This window comes from Natrix helvetica (assembly GCF_964273705.1).
Source record: "Natrix helvetica genome assembly, chromosome: 16".
Lineage (NCBI taxonomy): Eukaryota > Metazoa > Chordata > Lepidosauria > Squamata > Natricidae > Natrix > Natrix helvetica.
The window spans coordinates 6893598-6915825 of NC_138563.1; the positions used below are offsets into that span (position 1 = coordinate 6893598).

The 22228-nt window shown below is 45.8% G+C and overlaps 1 protein-coding gene across 2 annotated transcripts in view; it reads left to right on the top strand.

The window, feature by feature from the left end:
- Nucleotides 1-22228, top strand: part of LTBP3 (latent transforming growth factor beta binding protein 3) — a 58508-nt gene that overhangs the window by 16145 nt on the left and 20135 nt on the right. The window contains exons 1-9 of one of the 2 annotated variants that reach the window (XM_081968499.1): nucleotides 3364-3906; nucleotides 12655-12945; nucleotides 14449-14663; nucleotides 15738-15843; nucleotides 16723-16797; nucleotides 17732-17854; nucleotides 18034-18192; nucleotides 19283-19471; nucleotides 22007-22023. In XM_081968499.1, the coding sequence (XP_081824625.1) occupies nucleotides 3597-3906; nucleotides 12655-12945; nucleotides 14449-14663; nucleotides 15738-15843; nucleotides 16723-16797; nucleotides 17732-17854; nucleotides 18034-18192; nucleotides 19283-19471; nucleotides 22007-22023 (1485 nt within the window). In that variant the 5' untranslated portion in view covers nucleotides 3364-3596. Of the gene's footprint in view, nucleotides 1-3363; nucleotides 3907-12654; nucleotides 12946-14448; nucleotides 14664-15737; nucleotides 15844-16722; nucleotides 16798-17731; nucleotides 17855-18033; nucleotides 18193-19282; nucleotides 19472-22006; nucleotides 22024-22228 lie in introns of those variants that run through there. The other variant, XM_081968500.1, reaches the window with a different exon arrangement.

The window sequence follows — 22228 nt, forward strand, 5'->3', positions numbered from 1 at the left end:
CAGGTGGCCAAAGTCTTTGAGTTTCCTCTTCAGGATCTGGCCTTCTAAAGAGCAGTCGGGGTTGATCTCCTCTAGGACTGACCGGTTGGATGGCCTTGCAGTCCAAGGGACTCAATGCAGGAGTCTTCTTCTCCAGCACCAGAGTTCAAAGGCCTCCATTCTTTGGCACTCACAAACAGGAGAAGGAAGCAAAAGTGTTGATAACCACAACTACAACATCAGAAGGCCTGTGAGTACTTAGGAGGGGTGATCTGTCCCCGCTCCCCTTCTGATCCCAGATAGATGCCGCTTCAATTTATCTACTTCTTACAGGTATTTTTTTTTTAAGCCGACCTTTATTTGAATACAGGAAGGGCTAAACATAAAAGCTGTTACACAGTAAAATTTTGGGAGGGAAATGGTGCAAGGATGTAATAACAATTTTGCAATTTCCCAAGGCAACCTTAGGGTTTTTTTTCGATAATAAGAATGTTGCAACTTCCTAAAATAAAACTTTTGAGCCTTTTCTCCTGCTACAACGCACCCTTTCTTTAGTGCATGTTTATATTTTGATTGTAGCCAAGTAGCCACAGAAGAATCAACATTTTTTGTGGTTGTTTATAAATAGTTTGATCCAATTGCAAGTCCTTATCTTCCAAGGCTGGGATCCTACCTTTGCATTTAAACTTTGTCTTTTAACAGAATAAATAACCGAAGAACAAGAGTTGGAAGGGACCTTGGAGGTCTTCTAGTCGAGCTCCATGCCCCGTGCCATTGTGGTTATCCAGTCTGTTTTTAAATACCTCCAGTGAGCACCCAGAACTTCTGGAGGCAAGTAATCCCACTGATTAGTTAGTTAACATAGAATAGAGCTAAAAAGACTGTGCAGAGATGGGACAGTTTGTCGTTAAAAATAAAGGACAAAGATGACACAAAATATTATTTAACATGGACTAGACTTTACGAGTGGTTAGAGATAAGAGGTAGAAATTAGACGAAGAAAGATTATCGCTATGTATGAATTAAATATAAAGATGGTTTATAATTATAAACATGATAATATAATGAACAGAATTACAAATAAGCTAATATAAAGAGAAATACAGTTAAAATTATTCTTACACTATTATTATCGTTATGCATCAACAGAGGGTTATAGAATCAAGATCACATGAAGTGTTATTACCACTTTATAAAGCCTTGGTAAGGCCACACGTGGAATCCTGCATTCAGTTTGTAGATGTAGAAAAGATGTTGAGACTTTGGAAAGAGTGCAGAGAAGAGCAACAAAGAGGATTAGGGGACTGGAGGCTAAAACATATGAAGAACGGTTGCAGGAACTGGGTATGTCTAGTTTAATAGAAAGAAGGACTAGGGGAGACATGATAGCAGTCTTCCACTATCTCAGGGGTTGCCACAAAGAAGAGGGAGTCAAGCTATTCTCCAAGGCACCTGAGGACAGAACAAGAAGCAATGGGTGGAAACTAATCAAGGAGAGAATCAACTTAGAACTGAGGAGAATTTTCCTGACAGAAATTTCAGTGGAACAACTTGCCTACAGAAGTTGTGAATGCTCCAACACTGGAAGCTTTTAAGAAGATGTTGGATAACCATTTGTCTGAAGTGGTGTAGGATTTCCTTCCTAAGCGGGGGGGGGGGGGGGTGAAGTAGAAGACCTCCAAAGTTTTTCCCAGCTCTGTTATTCTATTCTATTCTATTCTAATATATATGAATTTATTTTTGTTCTTTCTTTGCTTTTTTGTAAATCGTATGAATACAATACACTGTATTTAAAATGCTTATGAATATTTTTAAAAAAGAATAGAGCTAGAAAGGACCTTGGAGGTATCTAGTCTATCCCCCTGCTCAAGAAGGAAACACTACCATTTCAGACAAGTAGTCTCTTCTTTAAAAAAAAAAACTTCCAGTGTTATGGTGTTTACAATTTCTGGAGGCAAGTCATTCCACTGATTTAGCATGATTGGCTGAGGAATTCTGGGAGTTGAAGTCCACAAGCTTAGATAGATAGATAGATAGATAGATAGATAGATAGATAGATAGATAGATAGATAGATAGATAGATAGATGATAGATAGATGATAGATAGATGATAGATAGATAGATAGATAGATAGATGATAGATAGATAGATGATAGATAGATAGATAGATAGATAGATAGATACATAGATAGATAGATAGATAGATACATACATACATAGATATATAGATAGACAGACAGACAGATAGATACCATGGATGGATGGATAGACGGATGGACGAACAGATAGACAGATAGATACCATGGATGGATGGATGGATGGATGGATGGATGGATGGATGGATGGATAGATAGATAGATAGATAGATAGATAGATAGATAGATAGATAGATAGATAGATAGATAGATACATACATACATACATACATACATACATACATACATACATACATACCGTGGATGGATAGATAGATGTAGAGAGAGAGATGAGTAGATGGATGAATCGATATAGAGAGGTAGATAATGATACATATAGCAAGGTAGGGATAGATAGATGAGTAAATAGACATAGAAAGATAGATAGATGATAGATGTAGGGAAGGAGAAAGAGAGGAATAGTCATAGGCTGTGAGAGAGGAAGAGGGATAGATGGAGAAAGCAGGAAATGAATAGAAAGTTTGTGGAGGACATTTAAAGTTCGGGGAGGAAGGCTCAAGTTTGGGGAAAAAGTTTCAAGTTCGGGGAAAAAAGTTTCAAGTTCGGGGAAAAAAGTTTCAAGTTTGGGGAGAAAGTTTCAAGTTCGGGAAAAAAGTTTCAATTTTGGGGAGAAAGTTTCAAGTTTGGGGGAAAAGTTTCAAGTTCGGGGGAAAAGTTTCAAGTTCAGGAAAAAAGTTTCAAGTTCGGGAAAAAAGTTTCAAGGTTGGGAAAAAAGTTTCAAGTTTGGCGAGAAAGTTTCAAGTTCGGTGAGAAAGTTTCAAGTTTGGGGAAAAAAGTTTCAAGTTTGGCGAGAAAGTTTCAAGTTCGGGAAAAAAGTTTCAAGTTTGGGAAAAAAGTTTCAAGTTTGGCGAGAAAGTTTCAAGTTCGGTGAGAAAGTTTCAAGTTTGGGGGGAAAAGTTTCAAGTTTGGGGAAAAAAGTTTCAAGTTTGGCGAGAAAGTTTCAAGTTCGGGAAAAAAGTTTCAAGTTTGGGGAGAAAGTTTCAAGTTTGGGGGAAAAAGTTTCAAGTTTGGGCAAAAAGTTTCAAGTTTGGCAGGAAAGTTTCAAGTTTCGGCTTCGGAGGAGGGGGGGTGTCCTTCTCCTCTTCCTCCTCCTCCTCCTCCTCCCCCCCATCGCGGCCGCCCCCCCCTTCCAAAGCAGTCCCGCCGGAGGGAGGGAAGGGGGTGGCGGTGTGGCAATTGCAGCGGGGCGACGCTTGCCCGTCCCGGGGGTCCCCGCCGCCCTTCCCCGCGCCCCCTGCCGGCCCGGCCCGGCCTCTCCGGCGCCTGCTGGCGGCGCTCCCACCTCCCTGCCCCCGGCCGGAGATTGGCTGCGCCAGGCGGGCCGGAGCGAGCAGAGCAGCGGGCGCAGCACCCACCGCCGCCTCCCTCCTCCTTGCCAGCCGGGGCGCAGGGGATGCCAAGATGCCCCCGGCGGGCGCGGCTGTGCTGGGGCTGCTGGGGCTGCTGGTGCTGGCGGGGCCGCCGCGGGTTCAGGGCTGGCCGGGCCGGGGCTCCTCTTCCGCCGCTGCCGCCGCCGCCGCCGCCTCGGGCCCCTCGGAACGGGCGGCGCTGGCGCGGGAGCGTTTCAAGGTGGTCTTCGCGCCCCTCATCTGCGAGCGGACTTGCCAGAAGGGCCGCTGCCGGGACAGCTGCAAGCCGGGCAGCAACATGACGCTCATCGGGGAGAACGGCCACGCCATGGACACCCTGACCGGCTCCGGGTTCCGCGTGGGTGAGTGGAGGGAGACCCCCTTCCCTGCACCCGCTGGGCGGAGAGAGGGGAGGCTCCCGCCAGGGAACGGGTGGGGTTTCTCCTGCCCATCGTTTGCCTTGCGGGCGCGGACTACACGACCCATCAGCTTCCCCCCACCACCCCCAGCAGCAGCCCGGCTCCTTGCAACTTGTAGATGGGACGTGTTCTCTTGTCCGATGGTTTCCACTTGGGAAGTCTCTTAAATGGAACGGACTACACTACCCATCAGCCTCCCCCCCTCTTTGTAACCCCTTGGGGGACAGACTACACTACCCATCAGCCCTCTGCCCGGCTCTTTGTAACCCCTTGGGGGTACAGATTACGGTACGCATCAGCCCCTCACCCAGCTCTTTGTAACCACTGGGGGCGCAGACTACACTATCCATCAGCCCCCCCCCCCAGCTCCTTGCAACCCCTGGGGGTACAGATTACACTACCCATCAGGCTCCTGCCTAGCTCCTTATAACCCCTTGCGGGCACAGACTACACTACCCATCAGCCCTCTGCCCTGCTGTTTGTAACCACTTGGGGGCGCAGACTACACTACCCATCAGCCCTCCGGCCGGCTGCTTGTAACCACTTGGGGGTACAGATTACACTACCCATCAGCCCCCTTCCCAGCTCCTTGTAACCCCTTGGCACAGATTACACTACCCATGAGCCTCCTGGCTGGTTCCTTGTACCCCTTGGGGGCACAGACTACACCACCCATCAGCCCCCAACCTTGGCTACATCGCCCATCAGCCCCAAGTCTGGCTGTCTGCAAACCTCTTGTTGATAGGATGTGTTGTACATACTTGCCTTGTGCTTTCCACTTTGCAAAGTTACTTAGATGGCATGGACTACACTACCCATGAGCCTTGTTTGCCTTGGGCGGCGGGAAAAGCTAGGACTACAATGCCCAACAGCCTCCCCCACCCCACCAGCCTGCTTCCTTGCAACCCCTTTGTTTTTTTATTTTTTAATAAGTGTTTATTTGATTTTTTCCCCCCAGTATAAACATTCATATTTTATTGCAAGACATTTTTAAAAGCAAAATAATTCCTAATCAACATTTTTAAGCATTAAAATCACGGTTGCATTTTTCCGTTATCACTTTTCCCCCCCCCTAGTTTGGGATTCCATTCTAAGGCCTCTTGTTTTATACATATACCTCCTTATTTCATAGTTACTCATTTATATAACATATACAACATTTACACCTCTGTTACTCTCTGAATGCATACCATTTCCTTTCATTGTACTTTCTATCTACTCATTAGGTATTAATTTTACGCCTCTTCTCTAGCCAATTATACCACCTATTCCATGGCTTATAATAGTCTTTTTTAAGCCACTTAAACAAGAGGGCAGTGATGACAAACCTGTGGCATGCAGTTGGCACGCAGAGCCCCTCTCTGTGGGCACAGGCACCGTCGCCAACTGGTCTTTGCGGGCACCAAAACCCCAGAAAATGAAAACAGCCAAAGAAACACCCCCAAAACAGGCTGTTTTCCGGATCGTTTTCCGGCTGTTTTGGGGGGCATTTTTGTGGCTGGTTTTTCGGGCCGTTTGTGGCCTTAAAAATGGCCCAAAAATCAGCCTGAAAATGGCCTGAAAAATGAACCAAAACCATGCTGTTTGTCTGGCCCTTTTCAGGCTGTTTTTGGGCCAAAACATCCGAAAAGTCACCCCAAAATAGACTGAAAACAGCCACAAAAATGGCCAAAAACAAGCAAGTGCGCGCCAGTCAGCTGGTCTTTGGTTTTTCGGGCGCATGGTGCTGAAAACTTTGCCATCACTGCAATAGTGATAGATACCTAAAGTTAGTATAAGTATAATCTTTATTGTCATTGTACTTAAATACAACGAAATTGGTTTTAACCTCACCGGTGCAAAATTATAACAGAAACGAAAAAAGAAAGGGGGAAAAAACAAAAAAAAACTAGCGTGCGCATGGAGTGATTGCGGTTGTATTTAAAAGTCTCACAGCCCAAGGATAGAAACTATCTTTAAACCTGTTTGTTCGGCTGCCTATGCTTGGATGTGGGACAAAGGAGATGGTGCTAGATTTCCGGAAATCTAGCACCATCTCCTTTGTCTTACTAGTATTTAGATGTAAGTTGTTTATTGAGCACCATACGGATACCTTCTGGACTTCTTCCCTGTATGCTGATTCGTCCCCTCCAGTTATGAGACCCAGCACTGTTGTCTCGTTTGCAAACTTTATTATGATGTTGGATGGCTCAGAGGATATGCATACATACATACACTATATTGCCAAAAGTATTCGCTCCCCCATCCAAATAATCCGAATCAGGTGTTCCCATCACTTCCACGGCCACAAGGGTATCAAATCAAGTCCCTAGGCATGCAGATTGGTTTTACACACATTGGTGAAAGAAGGGGTCGCTGTCAGGAGCTCAGTGAATTCCAGCGTGGAACTGTGATCGGATGCCACCTGGGCAACAAAGCCAGTCGTGACATTTCCTCGCTCCTAAATATTCCACAGTCCACTGTCAGCTGTATTATAAGAACGTGGAAGTGTTTGGGAACGACAGCAACTCAGCCACAAAGTGGTAGGCCACGTAAACTCGTTGCACATCAGGGTGTGACCTCACAAATGCTCTTCTGGAAGAACGGTCAAAGATTCCCATCAACACACTCCTCAACCTTGTGGGCAGCTTTCCCGGAAGAGTTGAAGCTGTTATAGCTGCCAAGGGTGGACCGCCTATTGAACTCTATGGATTAGGAATGGAACTTACAGTAAGTTCATACGCAAGTAAAGGCAGGTGAGCGAATACTTTTGGCAAGATAGTGTACATACGCGTACTTCAAATCTTCCAACTTCAACAATATTGATCTCTTTCCCTAATCTTTTATCGTTTTTCCGAAAGTTCATTTCAGCATCAATCACATTTCTTTTTGCCCTATATTTATTGTCCCCCTACTAAAGCAAGATCATTTAATAGTTTTAAATATTACTCATTATTCCGCCATAACTTCAATAAGTGTAACAATAATAATACCAATTATTAACAATATTTAAATCAATCCCGGGAATATATTTCGAAACCCCCCCCCCCATAATTTCTATTCCTTACTATTTCAAATTCACAATATACTTTAACACATTATTAATGTTATTAATACGTTATCTAATCCTAAATTCCCACCTACGAATCTTTACTTATTGGGGTTATAACAAATATATATTGTCTATTCATGTATATACTACTATTTTATTTATATATATCTTCCACTTTTGTTAATACGTTTTTCTCATTGTCCATCATCTCTTAAATCTCTTCGAAATTCCATCATTGATTGACTTTTTAGTCTGCCTTTTAACTTTCTTTCTTAAAATCTTGTATCTTGCAACCCTTTTGTTGATGGGGCGTGGGATACTGCCTGGTGCTTTCCACGGAGGAGGTTAGATGGCATTAGAGTTGAAATCCACACGTCTTCCAGCTAGCACAGTTGAGAAACACAGGTTTATGATGAACTAACAAGCATGCCAGTGAAATAAGTTCCCGGCCCGGGGCAGCGGGATGGACTAGATGATCTCTTAATATTTCTTCCAATTCCGACTTCGAAGGATGCTAAATCACAAGCAAAGCAAAGCAAGAATTAACCCAGGTTGCCACGGTTGAGAAACACTGGTGTAGAATATCCTCTTCCTCTTTGTAACGGCTGTGAATTGTGCCTAGCTTTCCCTTTGGGCGAATTGCAAAGCTAAAACCCAGCGTCTTTCCGCAACCGGGTTTAATGTGTTGTGGGAACCCCCAACACGTTATACCCGGCTCCCTTCCCCACCGAAACTCCTGGCCTCATACATCCTGGCTCCTTTGCGCTTCTGTTTATTTTCACTGTCCCTCTTCGCCCAACGCAGCCTTGCAGTTTGCAAACCAGCTTTGTTTGGGGTGGGGTGGGGGGGTGTTGAGGGCGAATCCCGCTGGTTACTCCTTGTGGCGAAACAAACGGGGGGTCAGGGCAATGTGGGAACCCAGGTTTGTCTTGTTGCATGTCGAATCTGTGGCTCGCCTTGTCCTTTCCAAAACAAGCTCGGTTTTGCACGGGGATTGGTTAGCGTGGAGTTTTGCCTTTCTGTTGTATTTTGGGGGCAGGACGGAGCGCAGTCTGGGACACTTTTTGCACATTGTTTTTGATTCCTATGCGCCTGCGCACCCTGGTTCCATGTTTTCTCTCTCCCCTCCCTTTTCTTTCTCTGTCTCTGTCTTTCTTTCCCTGTCTCTCTTTTTCTCTCTCTCTCTGCCTCTCTTTCTCTCTCTTTTTTCTACTTCTCCGTCTTTCTTTTTCTACCTCTCTCTCTCTCTTTCTTTCTGTCTGTCTGTCTTTCTTTTTCTTTCTTTCTGTGTGTGTGTCTCTCTATCTGTCTCACTCTCTCGCTGTCTGTCTCTCTCTCTCTCTTTCTTTCTTTCTTTTTCTCTCTTTCTGGGTGTGTCTATCTGTCGTCACTCTCTTTCTCTCTCTCTCTTTCTACCCCCTTTCTCTTTCTACCTTTCTTTCTTTCTGCCTTTCTTTTTCTCTCTGTCTTTATCTGTCACTCTCTCTCTTTCTCTCTCTGTCTCTCTCTTTCTACCCCCTCTCTCTTTCTCTTTCTGCCTTTCTTTTTACCTTTCTTTTTCTTTCTGTGTGTGTGTCTCTCTCTCTTTCTACCCCCTCTCTTTCTTTTTCTCTCTTTCTTTCTCTTTCTGTCTGTATGTGTCTTTCTTTCTCTGTCTCTCCCTCCCTCTCTCTCTTCCTCCCTCCCTCTCTCTTTCTTTTTCTCTCTTTCTCTCTCTGTCTCTTTCTCTCTGTCTCTCTCTCCACCCTTCCCTGTCTATTCTCTTCTCTTTTGCTGCTGGAAAAGTTGACTTCACAGCTCAGCCCCATCTCTGGGGCCTCTTGCGCATCCAAGCCGCTCCGAACTCACACACAATCGGAGTCCAACACTTACACACACATGCACTCACCCCCTCCCACCCAGCCAGTTTGTGCAAGAGCCAGCGTGATTCAGAAGGGGCTTCGTTACGGTCACAAAGCCAAGTTCAAACTAGAATCAGCCAGTTGAAACAAGCATGATTTTTTTTAAAAAAATTCATTTGCACACCCTTCTTTGCACACCAGGCTGTTCTCCCATGCTCAACAGTGGAAGATCTAACAATCTCTCCAGCTGGTTAGGCTTAAACTGGGGTGAGTTTCTTGGAGGCTTAATCTGCTGTATGAATCTAGCTTGTTTGCCTACTTTATGGTTCAGATGTATTGTGCAAATGTGGAACATGGATAGTGGGTGAAAATTCCCGATTCATCTTGGTATCTCCGGTTAAAATAATGCTTATTAGGGAAAGTTATTTTTCTGCCTGACAACCATTGGACCATCTTGTCTTATTGCAGAGTACTCTGATTGAATGATGATTAGAACAGTGTTTTTTTTAAACTTGGCACTCTTTAAGATGAGGGGGGGGGACTTCCCCTCCCAGAATTCCCCACGCAGCATGCTGGGAGTTGAAGTTTACACAACTTAAAGTTGCCAAGTGATTTCCAATCATAGAATAGTAAAATACAGACATACAAAGTGTAACATAAAGCATTATATTTCTAAATCCATTAATACAGTTAAATGCAAATTGCTTTCAAAACTAATACAATAATACAATACAATAGTAGAGTTGGAAGGGACCTTGGAGGTCTTCTAGTCCAACCCCCTGCCTAGGCAGGAAACCCTATACTGTTCCAGACAAATGGCTATCCAACATCTTCTTAAAGACTTCCAGTGTTGGGGCATTCACAACTTCTGGAGGCAAGCTGTTCCACTGATTAATTGTTCTAACTGTCAGGAAGTTTCTCCTCAGTTCTAAGTTGCTTCTCTCCTTGATTAGTTTCCACCCATTGCTTCTTGTTCTGTCCTCAGGTGCCTTGGAGAATAGCTTGACTCCCTCTTCTTTGTGGCAACCCCTGAGATATTGGAACACTGCTATCATGTCTCCCCTAACTAAAAGTGAAGAGTCCAAGTTAGTGCCTTTTTTTGTAAAATTAGTCCTGCAGTTGCGACCAGAATTTCAGCTACTAAGCAAGGCAGATGTCAAGGCTGCCTTTGAGCCAAAGTTCTTAAGGGAATCACTGCAGTTGTTAAGTGAAAATCAGACAGTCCTTAAGTAAATCCAGCTTCCTCTATCTGCTTGACGGAAACCGGCGGCGAAGTCGCAAATAACGACGGTCACATAACCTTGGGATGCTCAACAGGCATAAAGACATGCCAGTTGCCAACCGCCCAAATTTTGATCACACGATTGTGATGGCCATTAATCATGCATTAATAATACACATTTCATATTTGATGAAAATAAGGCAGAAGTAAGAATCGGTGGAGAGTAAGACATAATGTATGCTAATAAACCTCTGAGTAAATAGGCAGCTGGCTTTGAAATTTTGCCAGACAAAATCTAGGAAGCACAGTGAGGTCCTCGATTTATGACCGCCTTTGAATCCCAAATGCCTGTTGCTGATTATTGCTAGACAGCGGTTAAGTGATTTTTTTGCCCCATTTTATGACCTTTCTGGCCACAGTTGTTAAGTGAATCAGGTGCAGTTGTTAAATCAGTAATACGGTTGTTAAGTGAACCATGCTTCTCCGTTGATTTTGTTCTTTAGAAGGTCGCAAAAGGCGATCCCATGACACCGGGAATGCTGCAACCATCATAAATACGAGTCCCTTGCCGAATTTTGATCATGTGACTAGCGACTGTGAGTGGTGCGGTGGCCTAGAGATAGAGCTCTCGCCCGCCAGTCAGGAGGCTGTGAGTTCAATCCTAGATAGAGGCAGATATTTCTCTCTCTGCGCACACTGAGAATATACAGTATCTGCTGAATAAAACTACTCATTGGCAACAAGAAAGGCATCTGGCCAGTAAACATTCAGCTGCATTCAGTTGCCCAGATTCCATCCCGCAAAGGATTATGGGGTCGTTAAAAGAGGAGGAGGAGGACCAGTAACTCTGTGACGGTGGCAAGGGTGAGGACTAGTTGTACGTCACTGCCATTGGTCACTAAATGAATGGGTTGTAAGTCGAGGTGCGTTGGACAAACTACAAAAAGGTGTTTGGCTGCCAACAAAGGCCCAGGGTTAGAAAATGGAAGGTGGCGAGTTCTAGTCCTCCCTCCGGTATCAGACCAGCTGGGCGACGCTAAGCCAACATTGACTCACTCCCAGGTCTAGGAAAGAAGCCAGGGGAAACCGCTTCCGAAAAACGTGGCCAGAAGCTCTGCTGGGACGTGGCCAGGCCACTGCTGGCAGTCAACCCCAAACACGAAGGGACCCAAACAGTCTTTAACGTGGTTTGAAGCCGCTGCTTGTTTCTCGTCTTCTCCAAAGGGTTTGTTGTGTTGGCTATTTCGGGGAGAAAGCAGTGGAAAATTTGACGGCAGCCCACGCACGGCCTTCCGGCCTGGCGGCACGCAAATCTTTTCCAGACGACACAAGTTGACACCTGCAGTCGCGCCTCCGTTTTGGAGCGAGGCAGGGGTTGCGCATCCAACTTCTGATTCATGGCTCGGTTGACACTGAAACACACAAGATGGCCTGAAACCCTTTGCAACCACCGTTGCATATAGAATAGAATTAGAATTAGAATTAGAATTAGAATTAGAATTAGAATTAGAATAGAATTAGAATAGAATAGAATAGAATAGAATTGGAATTGGAATTAGAATAGAATTAGAATAGAATAGAATTAGAATAGAATTAGAATAGAATTAGAATAGAATTAGAATAGAATTAGAATAGAATAAGAATAGAATAGAATTAGAATAGAATTAGAATAGAATAAGAATAGAATAGAATTAGAATAGAATAGAATTAGAATAGAATTAGAATAGAATAGAATTAGAATAGAATAGAATTAGAATAGAACTAATGGGAATTGGAATAGAATAGAATTAGAATAGAAAGAATAGAATTAGAATAGAATAGAATTAGAATAGAATTAGAATAGAATTAGAATTAGAATAGAATAGAATTAGAATTAGAATAGAACTAATAGGAATGGGAATAGAGTAGAATTAGAATAGAATAGAATTAGAATAGAATAGAATTAATAAGAATGGGAATAGAAAGAATAGAATAGAATAGAATAGAATAGAATAGAATAGAATAGAACAGTATTAATAGGAATGGGAATAGAATAGAATTAATAGGAATGGAAATAGAATAGAATAGAATTAATAGGAATGGGAATAGAATAGAATTAATAGGAATAGAATAGAATTAATAGGAATGGGAATAGAATAGAATAGAATTAATAGGAATGGGAACAGAATAGAATAGAATAGAACAGAATTAATAGGAATGGGAATAGAATAGAATAGAATAACAGAGTTGGAATCCTCTTTCTTGCTCTTCTCTGCACTCTTTCTAGAGTCCCAACATCTTTTTTACATCGTGGTGACCAAAACTGGATGCACTATTCTTTAATTAAAACTTTAATTTTATTTTTTTTGTGGGGGTGGGGGAAGGGGGCAGCCCTGTCGATATTCCCAATATTCAATTTTCAGGCGAGGGATGGAAACTAATCAAGGAGAGAGCCACCCTAGAAATAAGGAGAAATTTCCTGGCGGTGTCGAGGTTGGGCTGATGAGCAGGAAGTCAAAAAGAGGCCCGGGGGGGTGTTATTTCTAACCCATGCAAAATTAACAGGGGTGTCTTTTTCTCTCTGTCGTTTCCCCCCCTCCCCTCCTTCCGTGCTGCAGTGGTCTGTCCTTTGCCCTGCATGAACGGCGGTCAATGCACATCTGGTAACCACTGTCTGTGCCCCCCGGAATTCACCGGCCGCTTCTGCCAGATGCCTGCCAACCGCCAGGGGCAGCAGGCGCGTCCCCCCAGCGACGGGGCCCCCATGGAGACGGGTTCCAGCAAGCACGCCATTTACGCCGTCCAGGTCATGTCTGATCATCACAGCGACAGTCCCTCGGGACCGGGTTCGAAAGGCACCGTGAGCCATTCCACCTTTATGGTGCCCCTGGGGCATCACACCTCCGAAGGTAACAGGACAGGACAGAAAAGGGGGGCTGGGCTCGCGGGCGGGTGTTGTTTTTTGGGGAGGGGGCGTGGGGAGTGATAAACCCCCTCTGAGGAAGAGCCAATTTCCTCCAACCAATAAATATTGCTTTAATTGGAGAAACAGCCTAGATATAAATCTACATAACACTCCATCAGGTCTTATGAATCAATATATATCCAAACGTAACGTATAACTTATATGCCGCTTCTTAACTCCCTCGTACCTTACAAAATGGAATACATATTTCCATCAGGAAAAGGGGATGTGTGTAGTTCAGGATTGAAATGAGGGGTCCTTGGTTTTCTTGCAGACATTTCATGACCCATGTAGGTAACATCATCAGGGCTTTTAGGGAGTGGGGTTTGAGAAGGAGGAGGAGGAGGAGGAGGAGGAGGAGGAGGAGGAGGAGGAGGAGGAGGAGGAGGAGGAGGAGGAGGAGGAGGAGAATTGTGGGCTCCTTGGTGCTCTCTGAGCTTGGTGGTTTTCTTGCAGACGTTTCATAACCCAACTAGGTACATCATCAGGGCTTGTAGAGAGTGGGGTTTGTGGAGAGGAGGAAGAGGACTGTGGGGTTCTTGGTTCTCTCAGAGCTTGAGAGGAGGAGGAGGAAGAAGAGGAGGAGGAAGAAGAGCAGGAGCAAGAGAAGGAAGGAGAGGAAGAACAAGAAGAGGAGGAGGAGGAAGAGGAGGAGGAAAAGGAAGAAGAAGAGGAGGAGGAGGAAGAAGAGGAAGAAAAGGAGGGGGAGGATGAAGAGGTGTCCTTGCTGTTCTCTGAGCTTAATTTCTTGCAGACGTTTCATTACCAAACTATATAACAGCATCAGAGCTAGAATGGAGCGGGGTTACACTTGGTTAATGAAACCTCTGCAAGAAAACACCCAAGCTTCGATAGCTCCAAGGACCCCAAATTTGAGCATGTGAAGAAGATGGTCTCCAGCTCCCAGGGTTTCAAGTGGATCCCCACATCTTTGTGCCCTGTAAAGGTTCCCCTCGCACAGATGTGCTAGTCGTTCCCGACTCTAGGGGGCAGTGCTCATCTCCGTTCCAAAGCCAGAGAGCAAGGGCAGAGTCAGTCTGTCAGTCAAGGCTGTTCGGAATTAGTCAAGCAGGGAAGAGAGACAGAGCTCAGATGAGGAGCAAGAAGCACCCGCTCCTGATCCAAGAGCTAGGAGAGTGCAGAGAAGGCGCGATCAGCACAGACTGAGCAGGCTATTCGGGAACCGAAGTGGTTCCTATTTTTTCTACTTGCATTTCTACCTGCTTTCGAACTGCTAGGTTGGCAGAAGCTGGGACAAGTAACGGGAGCTCACTCTGTTACGCAGCACTAGGGATCTGATCGACAAGCTCAGCGGCTTAGCCCTGTCAAAACGCTTGCTCAAATTCCCAGTTGGTCGTTTATCTGTGTACAAAACAAGGCAAAACGTCGACGTAGCCATCCCCTTGTCCGGTTTTCCAACACCCTCGTTTATTTTTCTACTTCCCAGCTCAGATGCACCAACCGTTGGTCAACGTCCGTGTCCATCACCCGCGGGAAGCCTCCGTGAAGGTCCACCGCATCGACAGCCTCAGCTCGGAGGGGAGTGGGCCAGCGGGCGCCCACCATCTCATCCAGCACCCAGCTACAAAACCGGCTTACACTCGTCCCCCGGCCCAGAAACCCCTGGGGCGCTGTTTTCAAGAGACGCTGCCCAAGCAGTCGGTGAGTGGAACGGGATCTTGGCCAGCTATTTAACCTGTATGAAATCAAGCCTCCCTGCTCAAAAGCAGTGTATCTGATCAACTACAGGCCAAAGAGCTAAGGAGGAAGCCTCTAGTACAGTGTTTTTTCAAGTATGGCAACTTTAAGATGGCTGGACTTTAACTCTGCCCATCTTAAAGCAAGCTGGCTGGGGGATTCTGGGAGTTGAAGTCCACCCATCTTAAAGCATGCTGGCTGGGGGATTCTGGGAGTTGAAGTCCACCCATCTTAAAGCACGCTTGCTGGAGAATTGTGGGAGTTGAGGTCCACCCCTCTTAAAGCACGCTGGCTGGGGGATTCTGGGAGTTGAAGCTCACCCATCTTAAAGATGCTGGCTGGGAATTCTGGGAGTTGAGGTCCACCCATCTTAAAGATGCTGGCTGGGAATTCTGGGAGTTGAAGTCCACCCCTCTTAAAGCACGCTGGCTGGGGGATTCTGGGAGTTGAAGTCCACCCATCTTAAAGCATGCTGGCTGGGGGATTCTGGGAGTTGAAGTCCACGCATCTTAAAGCACGCTTGCTGGGGAATTCTGGGAGTTGAAGTCCACGCATCTTAAAGTTTGGGGGGGAAACACCATTTTGACTGGATCACAGGATTAAATTTACTTTTATTCCCACTCCGCATTAAATTTCACAGGTGCAAACAACACACCAATCTCAAATGCTGTGTGCTTCCCTCAGATACATATACACATGTACAACGGCTTAAGGGGATGGCGAGATTTACACAAAACTATGAAGAAAACGGCCTGCAACCTCCTAACAGACCAACTCGTAAAATTTCCAGTCCTGTTTGAGCCTAATATGGCATGTTGGCGCGCCAATGTAACACGTGTCCTCACTGAGAACTAGATGCTTAAAATACATGAGCTGATTCGCTTTCTGTCACACCCAAGCTGGAGAGAATGTGGTTGGGGCAGGCCTGGGATGAAATAGGGAAGTTTGGAGCTTGGTTTTTCAGGACAGAATTGGTGAATTTAGTCTTTTTTTCTTAAAAAAAAATCTTCTCTCTTTTCCTTCCGGTGGGGACTGCAGTGTGGGAGTAACCCACTCCCGGGTCTCACGAAGCAGGAAGATTGCTGTGGCAGCATCGGCACCTCCTGGGGCCAGAGCAAGTGCCATAAGTGCCCCCAACTGCAGTGTAAGCTTCCAGCCCTTCCCCACCCCTCTCTCCTGGTGCCCTTTGGGGACCTTGCACCACCCAGCGATCCCTAGCGCAGGTTGCCCGAATTCTGTGGGTGCGCTCCTTGCCTGAAAAATGGAATGATTGAATTGAATTGAATACTTTATTTGGCCAAATAAGTTGACTCTGGCACAGTCAGAGACAGTCAGTGTATCTGTTCCTAGGTGAGATGTTTTTTGTCATTGAATTTTGCCCCATTTTACGACCTTTCTTGCCCCACAGTTGTTAAGTGAATCACGGCAGTTGTTAAGTTAGAAACTTACTGTCTTTTTTAGAGTACAAGATGCACTTTTCCCCCCCTAAAAGAGGGTGAAAATTTGGGCGCATCTTATACACCAAATGTAGCTCCACACACCCGCCTTCGCCTCCTAGCAATTTGCCTCCTTGCAGTAATCAGCAAACAGCCTGTTTCAGCTTCAGACAGCCTGATCAGCACAAGCAGCTGATTGTCGGTTGGATCAGCCTCCCGACCATCAGCTGTTTCAGGCTGCAGGGATTACCATTGCCGCCTCCACGCGCTCCATTTTTGGACTCTGCACGTCCCATTTTCTACCCATTCCGATCCCCCCCTAACGGGAGTAAAATGGGGCGCACGGAGGCGGCAATCGGCAATGGCAATCCCCGCAGCCTGAAACAGCTAATCGTAGGGAGGCTGATCCAATCGACAATCAGCTGCTTGTGCTAATCTGAAACGGGCTGATTGCTGTTTGCTGCAAGGAGGCAAATTGCTAGGAGGCAGAGGCAGATTTTGTTTTTCTTGCTTTCCTCCCCAAAAGTTAGGTGCGTCTTATATACTGAAAAGTACGGTAAAGTCTCGCTGTGTGCTCTTTTTTTCAGATCTGGGTGTGCAAAAGACGATGGGAAGCGATTGCCCACAGGGATACAAGCGACTCAACAGCACTCACTGCCAGGGTAAGCCTTCACGAACGGGCTGTGTATGTTCCACATGTGTGTATTTCTAATTTGAATGTCAGTGAAAATAAACTCTGCTCTCATGGGTGCCCTTCCTTCCAATTGTTTTGACCTTGAGTTTGAGTCCTGCCTTAGCTCTCCCTTTCTATTAGATTGTGGCGCTGTTGTGGCCCGCCAGCGGCCAGTGGAGCTGGTGGCATATTCAGACAGTGAGGGGGTTGGGGAGGAACATGGGCCACTCCTGGAGTCTGGGGAAGGCTCTGATGAGGGCTCTGGGTCGGGGACAGAGAGGGGGCCCAGGCCGTCTGACAGTTATCAGCTGCCTTCGGAGTCAGACATCAGTGAGGCAGATAAACAGCTGGAGCCTGTTCCCAGTGTGCGCATGTGCAGAGTGGCCAGATGAAGGGAACAGCTAAAGAACAGGGGCTGACTTGGGAGGAAGGCCACAGGTGGATGATGAATGGCCCCTCCCAGAGGGAATAAAAGAGGAGCAAAAGGGGAGTGGAGCTTGCAGGAGACCATTAGTTCGCTTAATTGGTTCGAGACTCCTGGCCAAGTTTTGCAGAGATCGGCCTGTCAGCTCTCCAAGCCAGATAAGGTCTGTGACCGTAAATCCTCCCTTGAAAGACTTTGCTGGATGTGAAAGAGCAGAATTCACAGGAAATTAATGAAAGCCTTGGTCAGAACAGGTGCATTGGACTTGAGGTGGCCGCTGCGTTGGGGATAAGTCACCTCGGAGGAGTCTCAGGAACAACTCCTATCTTCTGAATCTGGAAGATATTTGCAAATAGGAGGTTAGCGGAAGGAATGTGACCAGATGGACGTTTGAATTCCCGGAATCAGGCTTTCAATCCAGGTCCCCCTCCTCGGAGAGCAGAAATCGCAAGAGCTACAGGGATGAATAGTCATTTTGGGCCTTTTTTCCACCCCACAGACATCAATGAGTGTGCCATGCAAGGCGTGTGCCAAGGAGGGGAGTGTTTGAACACCCAAGGAAGCTTCCGTTGCGCGTGTAAACCGGGACAAGTTTTGGGACCTTCGCGCACCCACTGTGTGCGTATGTATCTCAACAGGTTGGGGGTGGTAGAGTTAATTCTCTCTATCCCTCCCCCTCCCTTACTCTCTCCCTCCCTCCCTCTCCCTTTTTCTCCCCCCCCCTCTCCCTCCCTCTCCCTGGGAAAGTTTCTACCTCGTCTGATTTCCCTCTCTGTCTCTCTTTTTTTGGGGGGAGGCCAGCGGAGAAAGCCGGGGAAAGGAGTTCGTGTTATCGGCTGGTGAGCCCCGAGCAAAAGTGCCAACATCAGCTCTCCACCAAGCTGACTCGCCAAACCTGCTGTTGCAGCGTGGGCAAAGCCTGGGGCGACCACTGTGAGCGATGTCCGGCCGACGGAACGGGTGAGTCTAAGGGCAGGTGGGTGGGGACGGGACGGGCGCTTTGTCGGCTTCCTTGAATTCATCCGCTCGGATCATCTTGCTTCTCTGTCCTGTTTGTGACTCGGACCTCCCTCTCCGTGTCCTCGCTCGGTATTGTCTTTTGAACATCAGGATCTTTCTCTTGCTCGGGATGGGCTACGGGTAGTCCTCGACTTACACCAGTGCATTTAGGGACCGTTCAAAGTTACAAAGGGACTGGAGAAAGTCACTTACGGCTGTTTTTCACGCTTATGGCCCTTATGAGCACACTTGGTAGTGTGCTCCTGTGATCAAAATTCAGACACCTGACAACTGGTTCGTACTTATGACCACCCCTGTGTCCTGAGGTTATGAGATCACCTTTTACAACCATACAAGGTGGGTAAAATGAAGACCTATATTGTTGGGGGCAAGAGGCTGTAAACCGCTTAGAGAGGGCTGGAAAGCACTGTGAAGCGGTATATAAGTCTAAGAACTATTGCTATTGCCCTCCCTTCTTTCCTTCCTTCCTTCCTTCCTTCCTTCCTTCCTTCCTTCCTTCCTTCCTTCCTTATTTACTTATTTACTTCTTTCTCCTTCTCTCTCTATTTCCTTTTTTCTCCTTCCTTATCTGCCTCTCTCTCTCCTTGCTTTTTTCCTTCTTTCCACCCAACCTTTCCATCACTCCATCATCTTCCTCCCTTCCTTCTGGTTAGAACGCAGAATTGCAAACAAACTCTGCCCCTAGTCAGGAGTTCAATCCTGACCGAGTCGAGGTTGAGTCAGCCTTCCATCTTTCCGAGGTGGGTAAAATGAGGACCCAGATTGTTGGGGGCAAGAGGCTGATTCTGTAAACCACTTAGAGAGGGCTGCAAAGCACTGTGAAACTGTATATAAGTCTCAGGAATTGCTATATCCCTATTTTGCCATATTGTCCTGGACATCATCTCCCCTGTTGACGCTTTTCCACTGCAGCTGCCATTTTCCTTCCTCTCATTCTCTGTCCCTCCATCCATTGTTTCACCATGCAAATCTTACCCGCGGGGCTGAAGGAGCTTCTAACGGTCTCGTTTTTTCTCTCCCGGTTGGATAGCGGCATTCCGAGAAATCTGCCCTGCAGGGAAAGGCTACCACATTCAAACCTTGCACCAAACTCTGACCATCCAGGGACAGAGTGAGTTCGTACTCCAGATCCACCCGGATGCTACTAGCGACTTGCCACAACTGCGGCCGGAGCCCCCCACCCCTCCCGCCATGGACAGCGACTCCCAGGAAGCGGAAGGTTGGTTCACTCGCTTTCTCTCTAGTCAGCCTTTATTTTAAATTAAATTTCCAAATTTAGGGTGTTCTCTCTCCAATAGAAAAAAGGATTTAAAAACTCTCACCAAAACGACAATGCTTGTCTCCTGCGCTTGCGTATAGGAGCTGTCAACAGTTTCTGCAGTCTGGGGGCTGACTCGCGATCGCTGGCAAAGGGGGCTTTTTCCAGGTCACCAGAGACTTCGCGGGTGTCTCTGGGACCACAGGATCTCCCCCTACCTTTCACCATCTCTTCGGGACGGTTTAGGTCCAGATTGGACCGTCCAAACGATCTGAATTTGACGGCTATCCAGAGAAGCCGGAAAAGTCGTCGTATCACCGTGACGTGAAGATCCCCCTCCAATTTTTTAAAATTCAAGTAGATAATGCTATTAAGGTTCCTTTTTGATTCTGTGTTTCTGTATTCTGCTTTTCTGCCTAATTTTGTCCCCTATGGCTTAATCTCAGCTGCCCCAAAACTGGGCATTTATTCCCCGTCTGGTTGTGATTTTTAAAGTCCATTTTCCTTTTCTAACTACTCCCATCGCAACTCAGCTGTAACAACAACAGTGTAAAAAGGGGGCCTTTTGCCTTTCAACTTGCCACATTGCGTCATGCATTTTGCCCTTCAACAGCATGAGGTCTAGAAACTTGGCTTTTCTTGTTTGCAAAGAAAAACCCTCCCAGTTAAGGAAAAAATATCTAAAGCCGAGATTTGAGACTTTTCATTTCGGACTGCAGTGAGTTTGGATTCAAATCATAACTGCAGCCTGTCAAGATATCTTCGTTTCTGCTAGATTTGAAAGCTGTTTTTTTATAGGTTTGCAGTTAGTTATTTGACTTGGTTTACTGCCAGCCACCAAAAACCAAGTGATTTACTGCAGTCTTAAAGAAGAAAGAACATTTCTGGACTTTATAACTGCAGATATTTTTTTTAAAGCTGCGGAGGAGTTATTTCTTTTAAAAAAAGAATCACATTCTTGGACTTTATGATTGAAGTGGTGTGCCCTATGTGAAAAAACAAACAGGTTTTTAGTCCCCGGAACGATAGGAATGCCACTTCATTTGCAATCTCTCCAGCCGGAGAGCAGTGCGTAAAAATAATATTTTGCTTAGCGTTTTTTATAAGCTTTTCAAAAAATGCCACGATGGAACTGGATTGGACACTGATTGTTAGGGATATATGAAAGAATGAAGGAGGGAGGGAGGGAGGGAGGGGGGAGGGAAGGAAGGAAGGAATGAAAGAAAAGAAGGGAAAAGAAAGAAGAAAAAAGGAAGGAAGGAAGGAAAAGAAAGAAGAAAAAAGGAAGGAAGAAAAAGAAGGATGAAAGATGGAAGGAAAGGAAGGATGGATGGAAAAGAAGGAAGGAGGAAGAAAGCAAGGAAGAAAGGAAGAAGAAAGGAAAGAAGGACAGAAAGGAAGGAAGGAAAAGAAGGAAGGAGGGAGGGAGGAAGGAAAAAAGGAAGGACAGAAAGGAAGGAAGGAGAGATAACCTGGAAGGAAGGAAGGAAAGATGGAAGGAAAGAAAGGAAGGATGGAAAGGAAGGAAGAAGAAAGGAAAGAGGGACAGGAAGGAAGGAAGGAAAAGAAGGAAGGAGGGAGGGAAGAAGGAAAAAAAGGAAGGACAGGAAGGAAGGAGAGATAGCTTGGAAGGAAGGAAGGAAAAGGAAGGAAGAAGAAAGGAAGGAAGAAAAAAGGAAAGAGGGACAGGATGGAAGGAAAATAAGGAAGGGGAAGGAGGAAGGAAAAGGAAGAAAAAAGGAAGGAAGGAAGGAAGGAGAGATAGCTTGGAAGGAAGGAAGGAAAAGAAGGAAGGAAAAGAAGGAAGAAGGAAGGAAGGAAAGGAACAAAGGATGGAAAAGAAGGAAAAGAAGGAAGAGCAGTTTCAGCCATGGTTGAAAACTACCGTAATTAAGGAGAAAACCAAGCTAGAAATAAGGAGGAATTTCCTGACCGTGAGAATAATTGCAGTTAGTCCTCGACTTGCAACAGTTCTTTTAGTGACTGCTCGAAGTTACAGCAACACTGAAACAAGTGACTTATGACCGTTTTTCACACCTACGACCGTTGCGGCCTCTCCATGGTCCAATGACCAAAATTGAGATATTTATGACCGTTGCAGTGTGGGGGAAGCCTGATTCACTTACAACCATGTTGCTAACGGAACAACGGCAGGGATTCACTTAACAACTGTCTCACTTGGCAACACAATTTTCGGGTTCAATTGTGGTCGTAAGTCGAGGACTATTTGTAATCAGTGGAACAGCTTGCCTCCCTAAGTTGTGCGCGTCCATCACTGGGGTTTTTTAAGAAGAAATTGGACAACCGAGTGTCTGAAATGGCATAAGGTTACCTGCCTAAGCAGGGGGTTGGGACCTCCGAGGTCCCTTCCAACTCTGTTATTCTGTTACTCGTCATTGTTTCGATCAGTAGAAGAAGGGGGGGGAACAAAGGCACAGGCCTTTGTTCCCATCGAAAATCCTAATCCTCCCCTTATCTCTGGTTTATGTTTTGCAGCCGTTACTCCAGCGATGGTAAGTGTGAGATGGACGGAAGAACTGTGGAAGAGGTAAAATAAAATATCTGGGAAGAAATAAAGGGACGGACACCTTCACATATAACTCAATCTCAGATACCATATTTTTCGGAGTATAAGATATACAGATAACCCATCATGACAATAATAATGAAATAATAACTCTAACTGGTAAAAACAATTTGGATATAAACTACAATATG